General features: G+C 48.7%; 1 protein-coding gene across 1 annotated transcript in view; it reads right to left on the bottom strand.

The window, feature by feature from the left end:
- The window catches only part of BOP1 (BOP1 ribosomal biogenesis factor), a 35,148-nt gene extending 26,205 nt beyond the window's left edge, over positions 1 to 8,943 (bottom strand). The window contains exons 1-3 of the mRNA XM_066578186.1: positions 8,764 to 8,943; positions 8,375 to 8,506; positions 6,069 to 6,140 (exon numbers count right to left, since the gene is read on the bottom strand). Of these exons, the coding sequence (XP_066434283.1) occupies positions 6,069 to 6,140; positions 8,375 to 8,506; positions 8,764 to 8,808 (249 nt within the window). The 5' untranslated portion in view covers positions 8,809 to 8,943. The remainder of the gene's footprint in view (positions 1 to 6,068; positions 6,141 to 8,374; positions 8,507 to 8,763) is intronic.
- Between the last annotated feature and the right edge of the window lie 91 nt (positions 8,944 to 9,034).

Below are 9,034 nucleotides of genomic sequence, written 5' to 3' on the forward strand. Positions count from 1 at the left end.
CCTTTTTTTTTTTTAATAATTAATAGAACTTTTTTAAACAGAGTTTTACATATATTTATTTTTTTTTGTGTAGTCCCCATTTGGGACATGAACCTGTGATTAGTCGATCGCTCCTGCAGTAACATGTAATACCATAGTATTAAATGAAACCACAATGTCACAGGCAGCTTATCAAGCCACACCACCGGCATGGCTTGATAGGCAATCTGCAATGGCAGCCCTGGGAGCTTTCAGAAGGCCCCAGGCTACCATAGCAACTGAATGGCCCCCCCCGCAAACTCATCGTGGAGGGCTGTTCGGGACCACCAAACTCTGATCAGGGCATTTAGATGCCGCTGTCAGAATTGACAGCTGCATTTAAAAAGTTAAAAGCTGCAATCAACGGTGGTGCTGATCGGAGCTGTTGTGGGCGGGTGTCAGCTGTAAGAAACAGCCGGCATCCACATTGTATGGAGCAGGATTGATCCACCACCATATTATAAATAGATTATGTGAAATGGTTATGGGTTTGAATGGCGCACTCATGTGCAGTCACATGACAAGCTTGATCACGTGATGCAGAGCATTCCTATGCTTGGCATGACGTGATGTCAGAGGCGACCTTATGATACAAAGTTGAAATAGCGCATGCGCTTGATCTGATGCGAGCTCTTTAGGGTGCCGATGCAATGTTTAATGAGACGCCCACGCGATGTTTAATGACATCGCTAACATGAGAGCACATGCACATGATGGGCTGCAAACGCAGAACTGAAGGGGTTATCTCTGCAGTGTGTTATCAATCATGAGTGGCAGTCAGTCAAAAGATATAGCGCTGATGATAGGTTTATATGAACAAGAGGGGTGTAGTTTCAGATTTAAAAGTCTCTTTTTCGTGGCATTTGGCCACATCTGTCATCAATGATGTCACATATCCTATAGGGAGGTGTGCAGGTTACCATATTCTGCCAGTTTCCCTTAGGTATTTGTTCTTTACGATCTTCCCTGATAAACCCTCTTGCTTATTTTGAGGGGGAAACACGTTTTTTTTTGCATCACATTTGATTCTCCATCAGTTTTGCATATTTCATTAACCTGGTTTAATATGTATAAATATAGGTTATTGATTTTATGAGGGCAATTTCTTTTAGTAATGGCTTTATGCAATACGCTTTTTTAAATTTCGATTTGACAGCAGCTACAAAAGGGCACAATACAAGAAAAGACACGACTCCTGAGGAGACAACCCGGACAGCAAAGGTGGGTATAGGAAAGTGACCAAAGAGGGAGAGGAGGCCATCCTAGACAGAGATGACATAGGAGCACACTACCAGAAGGACTCCAAATGTGGGTATAGTAGGGCGATGGGTTGCTTCTAGCAAGAGACAGCTCCAGAGGAGATGACAGAACCACAGGAGAGTGATGGAAAAGGGCAAGGAAAACTGGAAGAGGGACTGCAAATCTGGGTACAGGAGAGTGACTAAAGCATGTGACCCTAGAAAGATGACTAGGACTGCAAATGAGGGTACAAGAAAGTGAACAAAGAGGGGAGAGAGAGCGCTCACAGAAAGATTGCTCTGGAGGAGATAACCAGGAAAGGAACTGCAAATGTAGGTATGAGAGAGTGATGGAAGCAGGTGAGGGCGCTCCTAGAGAAAAACTGTTCTGGAGGAGATAACAGACTGCAAAAGTGGGTACAGGGAGTGCAAATGGCGGTAAAGTGGAGTGATGAAGAGGGGTGTGTGACCTGGGAATCACAGCGAAGAATATGCCATTGGCCTCTCACCATACACTCCCTCCACCGCACCCCATCACTGAGATCTCTCAACCACTTCGCTTCACTACACACTTCTATCACCCAAAACAGTATGCTGTCCACCACTACACTCTGCCATCACCATGCCGAGTCTATCGCCCCAAATACTACACTCTCCCGTAACTGTGCACACTCTAGCACCCCCAAATACTACACTCTCCCATCACTGCTCTCCCTATCATTACTGTGCACTCTCTCCACCAATGCCACATCACACATCACTGTGCGCTCTCAGCATCCAAAACAGAAGAGGAAACGGCACCACTGAATCCCCTTTAACCTACACTGGAATGCAACCGAGGGTTTCTTTGAGAAATTTGAGGAATTTCATAATTATTTAAATGATCAGGTATCTGATTTGAAGTTCACAAAAACGGTGTTTCAATCAATCTTTGCAGTTCTTGGACACGCTGGTCTATGTGGAGAAGGGCCACTTAAAATGGGATTTATTTATTTGTCCAAAACATATGTTGGACTTCTTACCATGGAGTCCATGACGGCAGGAAAAGCGGTACCCGATGAGCAAAAAGGAACATGTAAGGTGGAAGAAATGGGTGATACATTTTTGAGGAGGGGATATCCCCGCTAAGGTGAGCTTAGAAAGAACAATTACGGTAGCTTTCCAAAAAATGTTCAAATGAAAGTGAGCGATAATCGTTCAGTTTAAAACATGAGGCAACGACTAACAAGAGTCGTGCGCTTCTTGTTCAGTTTCAGCCACCTTAAACAAAAAAAAATCATCGTTGGCTTCTCGTTGCGTTTAAGCACGGATCGTTCAGAGGAATGTGGAGTACTGAACGAGACGTTCACGATTCCCAACAATGATTTGCCTGTCTATAGAAAGGGTATCCACGCTTGTCGTCTGCATACAGCTGCTCTCCGCTTCGAGCGCCCGGCTGTTAAACAGCCGAGCACTTGAAGCAGAGGATGCAGAAGACAAGCGGGGTGTCCCTGCTTGTCTTCTGTATCCAGATGTTTTCTGCACAGAGCGCCCGGCTGTTATACAGCAGAGCGCTCCGTGCCAGGTATGAAGAACAGAGCTGGACCGCTCTGTTCTTCATACTCAACCCGTTATCAGGGAGCAGGATACAGCTGAAACAATAGTATCAGGGATTCACAGCGGGATACAGCTGATAAGACTCATCTTTGTCTTTCAGCACGCTGAAAGACAACGATGAGCGATGGCATAACGAAAACTGCACAATGTCAGTGCAGTTACACACAACGATTATCGCTCAAAAGACGGCTTTTGAGCGATAATCGTTGTGTCTAAATGGGCCTTAACAGAGTTTGACAGAAAGGACCCTTTGATAGTAAAGAAAAAGAGAATTCCCTTTGTTTCAACTTAATAATATTCATTATCTGGCCACTGAATTGATAAGTCAGACTGACATTTAACAGGGGTTTACCAAAGATATCAGCGTTTTCTTTACCCCATATTAAGGCCTATAGAAGAAGTGCTAATCTGAGAGATAAATTAGTTAGATCTGATGTGGATAACAAACGGGTTCTGAGTCATTCGGTCCTCTGCCCCCCCAGACCAGGCAATTTTGCTTGTTTAAATTGTCAAAATTGTAGCAATATATTGAAGGGGAACAAGTTTACACCTCCATATAGTGGTAAAGAGTTTATTAAGGAGAGATACACTTGTAGATCAGAGTATGTGGTTTATGGTACTCCGTTCCCACGCAGCTTATGGTATATAGCAGTGGTGGCGAACCTATGGCACGCGTGCTAGAGGCGGCACGCAGAGCCCTCCCTGCTGGCACGCGTCACCATCTGCCGCTCACCACATTAGTGAATGCCTGCAGGGGCCGCGGCATTATTACTGCTGGGGGACTGCTGGGAGGGCATTATTATTGGTGGAGGACCGCTGGGGGGTTGGGGGCAAAGATTACTTGCTGGGGGGTGTCACTATTACTGCTGGGAGACCGCTGGGGGATGTCACTAATATTACTGCTGTGGGGGCTGCTCTGGGGGTGTCACTATTATACTGGAGGCCGCTGTGAGATGTCGCTATTACCACAGGGGGTATGTTTACATGTGGCGGAAATGGGCAGGGCTGTTTCAAAATAGCGTGCAGATTTCAACTGCTTTTTGGATGCGGAAATGCTGCAGAATTTTTCACAGAAATTTCCGCTGAGGACATTCTGCAGTATTTCCGCATCCAAAAAGCAGTTAAAATCTGCTCCCGGTCTATTTTGAAGCGGCCCTGTCCATTTTAGAACCAAGGTGGTAAAATCATATGTCAGGATAAGCCCCGCCCCCTGACATGTTGGCACTTTGCGGTAAATAAGTGGGTTTTAGGTTGCAGTTTGGGCACTTGGTCTCTAAAAGGTTCGCCATCACTGGTATATAGGATAGAGGATGATAGAAATTGGGGAGAGAACAAAATTCAATCAGTAAGAGGTTGGCTGATGTACCAGTAGCAAAGCATTATGTGGAAACAGGTCAATTAGTATGAATGAATGATTTGATGGGACAGCTGAGAAGAGGGGGCTATTTGAGAGACTGTTGAGGGTAAAAGAATTGAAGTGGACCCACACCTTACAGACCTTATATCCAAAGGGTTCGAACATGAAATTTAATATCAGGAATCTACAGGTCAGACCGTACACCTCTGTATTAGACGTTATGCTGTTGTATTTTAGGAACAAGTTTATTATGTTTAGGACATAACATAAATCATATATAAGACATTGGAGTATCCTTTCATGTAATGGACATGCACTATGAATATGTGAACAAATCCAAAATAAGCAAGAATGACAGCAGATCAGCTTCGGGGCATAAAAATGTGGATGTGAAAGGACTTCAAGGTTGGCCCCCATGGCACCTGGGAACCGGAACATGAAGTGGTTGTAAGAAGCTCATTATATGTTATATGTGTGTGCATAATTATGAAGGGGAGGGGTTATACCGGACCATCTGATTGGTCACAAAGGCATTGATTTTATTATTTAAGGGGGGTAGGTTTATTGGGGATGTATGCTTGATAAAGACCAGTATATGGTGGAAACGTCGCTCCCTACTATGTTTTAAAAGATGGAATAAAACATTATTTTTATGCACCGAAGCGGATCTGCTGACATTCATGCTTATTTTGGAATTGCTTTGAGATTGGAGGACTGGAGTTCATCTTCTGAAGTGGCTGTGCAGACCCTGCCTCCCCTTAATAGGGTTATAGTTTGTTTGTGTTGCTGGTGCAACTTCTATTTGGACTGAATATGTGAACAGGCGTAGTTGGAATCTGAGGACGCCGAAATAATGTGGATCTAAAGGCCATCAGCCATCCGATATTTCTCTGCATTGGTGGATTGGAATCTCACATTGTCACATTGTGTGTACTTTGACTGAATGTAGCACTGCTATTTTTAATTATTCATATTTACCCTGCGAGATGATCTCAGGGTAGGTCATCAATAGTTGATCACCTGGGGTCCGCCACTTGTGACCCCGGGCTCTTCAGGCACCCACTGTCACTTCCACTACACACAGGGGTGCAGCGGTAGCAGACAGCAGTGCAGTGGCCGGCACTTGTAACTGCAGGTGCAGTATCCATTGATTTTAATAAGAGCTGCAGGGGTTGCAGCAGCAGCTTTCACATTGTACCCCTGTGAATAGTGGTGCTGACAGCGGGCACCCAATTATCAACTATTGATAACCTATTTTAAGAATAGGTCATCAATAGCATTTCCTTGGAAAAACCCTTTAAAGGATTATCCCCATCTCGCGAATCCTAATGCAATGTGTTTAAAAATCGCAAAACAATGCGTTCACTCATAAGATTTCCAATTCCAAAATGCTCCATTCTCCTGATATTGTAGATATTGATTCCTTTGTCCTCTGGTGGTTTACTGCTCAAATGGTGAGACCTCCTTTGGGGTCACTATCATCAACAAGAGGTTGGATGCAGTCTGAAGCACTGTGCTGCGAGAAGTCCCTGGAGCTTCAGGACCCTGAGGCTGAAGATGCTTCGGTAAGTGACCTGCTGTAGCGCTGACAGGCTGGAGGCCTCGCCACCATAGAGACTGAGTGCCTTACCCCGTGTGCGGAGGAGTGTGACCCCAGAACGCGGCAGGCTAAACTCATGCTGCAAGAGCTGCAAAGCTGTAACGGTGTTGTCAGGTTCTAGAGACGGTGTAACCACTTTGCCGCACAAATAAAGTTGTTTACTGCAACGTGTGTTTCCTCTCTTATCCAACCTACCTGCAGCGTCCCGCATGCACCCTCGTTATAAGGTTATTTTATATAGGATGACACAGCACCTTACCTCTTCATCAGAGGAGTCCTGCTCATATTCGTTACTCCCTCCCGTCACCAAGTCCTTTGTCTCCTGTGGAGCCTAAGATGGAAAAAAGCAGCGAGAAATTAACAAAAACCGAAGATATTTTTCACATCATAACTATAGATGACGGGCGTCATCACACCCACCGTATACAAGGGTTTATACAGCTTATACAGCACGCTCTACAATGATCCGTCTACCGTTATCACACCCGACGTATAGAGGTACATCAGCGTATACAGCACACTATTCAATGAGATGTCTACTGTCATCACACCCACCGTATTCAGAGGTACAACAGTGTATACAGCACGCTCTACCATGAGCTGTATACGGTCATCACATCCACCATATACAGAGGTACAACAGCTTATACAGCACGCACCACAATGAGCCGTCTACTGTTATTACACCCGACATATAGAGGTACATCAGCATATACAGCACACTATTCAATGAGATGTCTACCGTTTTCAAACCTGCCGTATACAGAGATACAACAGTGTTCACAACACACTCCTCAATGAGCCGTATACTCTAAGAAAGAAGCTGGAAAGCAAAATAGACACTTCCACCCATTCGAGAAAGGCATGACAGGAAAAGCACCATCTCTGCCACACAGCTCTGCCGCACGCACAACACACGCGCACAGCTCTGCCGCACGCACGACACACGCGCACAGCTCTGCCGCACGCACGACACACGCGCACAGCTCTGCCGCACGCACGACACACGCGCACAGCTCTGCCGCACGCACGACACACGCGCACAGCTCTGCCGCACGCACGACACTTGCGCACAGCTCTGCCGCACGCACGACACATGCGCACACACACACACACACACACACACAGCTCTGCCGCACGCACGTCACACACACACACACACAGCTCTGCCGCACGCACGTCACACACACAGCTCTGCCGCACGCACGTCTCACACACACACACACAGCTCTGCCGCACGCACGTCACACACACACAGCTCTGCCGCACGCACGTCTCACACACAGCTCTGCCGCACGCACGTCTCACACACACACACACAGCTCTGCCGCACGCACGTCACACACACACACACACAGCTCTGCCGCACGCACGTCACACACACACACAGCTCTGCCGCACGCACGTCACACACACACACACAGCTCTGCCGCACGCACGTCACACACACACACAGCTCTGCCGCACGCACGTCACACACACACACACAGCTCTGCCGCACGCACGTCACACACACACAGCTCTGCCGCACGCACGTCACACACACACAGCTCTGCCGCACGCACGTCACACACACACACACACAGCTCTGCCGCACGCACGTCACACACACACACACACAGCTCTGCCGCACGCACGTCACACACACACACACACAGCTCTGCCGCACGCACGTCACACACACACACACACAGCTCTGCCGCACGCACGTCACACACACACACACAGCTCTGCCGCACGCACGTCACACACACACACACACACACACAGCTCTGCCGCACGCACGTCACACACACACACACACAGCTCTGCCGCACGCACGTCACACACACACAGCTCTGCCGCACGCACGTCACACACACACAGCTCTGCCGCACGCACGTCACACACACAGCTCTGCCGCACGCACGTCTCACACACACACAGCTCTGCCGCACGCACGTCTCACACACACAGCTCTGCCGCACGCACGTCTCACACACACACACACAGCTCTGCCGCACGCACACACAGCTCTGCCGCACGCACACACACAGCTCTGCCGCACGCACACACACAGCTCTGCCGCACGCACGTCTCACACACACACAGCTCTGCTGCACACACGTCTCACACACACAGCTCTGCCGCACGCACGTCTCACACACACACACAGCTCTGCCGCACGCACGTCTCACACACACACACAGCTCTGCCGCACGCACGTCACACACACACACACAGCTCTGCCGCACGCACGTCACACACACACACACACAGCTCTGCCGCACGCACGTCACCATCATGTGTCAGGGACAGAGCATGTAACTCACTCACACAAGGACTTAAAGCCCATGTGAATGATCACATGACTGTGACATCACAGGTCCTGTAAGCACACGGCTGCTGTCAGGCTCTGCATGTTTTATGTTTGAGGACCTTTGATGATATCACTGTCGTGTGATCAGGGATGGAGCATGTATCTCACACAGTCACTCACGGACAGGTGGTCATTAGTATTTTGATTGAGGACACAGCAGGGTTACTCCTGGGGGAGGGCGTGTTGAGCCCTCTATCCTATATTACCTTGCCTCCATCCTCGTCCTCGCTGCTGTCACTACCCGAGTCCTCCAACCCAGAGTACTGACTCTCTTCGCTGTCACTCAGGTCCGTGTCCTCGCCGTCACTCATCACTCCATCTCCTCTGAGCAGCATCTCCTGCAAGACAGCAACATGCTGATTTACAAACCAATCAACACAGATATGTCATGGGCCCTTCAGAGCCTCCTCCTCTCCTCAGTACCAGGGCCCCTCTGCCTCTTTCTCTCTCCTCAGTACTCAGGGGCCCCTCTGCCCTTTCCTAGTACAGAGGAGCCCCACTGGCTCCTCCTCTCCTCAGTACAGAGGGGCCCCTCTGCCTCCACCCCTCCTCAGTACTCAGGGGCCACTCTGCCGCCTAGTCCTCTCCTCAGTACCTGAGGCGCTTCAGCCTCCTGGTTCTCTGCGCTCCGTCGCTTCATGTTCCGCACGTGTGCAGCGGGTGTTTTCAGCCGGGTGTGTCACGTGTTCCCCGGTATAAGTCACGTGTTGGAACAGCACAGACCACCGGCCCGTGAACACGTTGTTCAGCAACCTGGACACCGGAAGTGACATCAATCCGCCCACATGTCTGCCGGAAGACACCCAGCGCCATCTTTGTAGAGGCATGAGTACAGCAAGATGGCAGGTTAGCCAGCTGAATATTAG

The sequence above is a fragment of the Eleutherodactylus coqui genome, chromosome 9 (assembly GCF_035609145.1).
Source record: "Eleutherodactylus coqui strain aEleCoq1 chromosome 9, aEleCoq1.hap1, whole genome shotgun sequence".
Taxonomy (NCBI): Eukaryota; Metazoa; Chordata; class Amphibia; order Anura; family Eleutherodactylidae; genus Eleutherodactylus; species Eleutherodactylus coqui.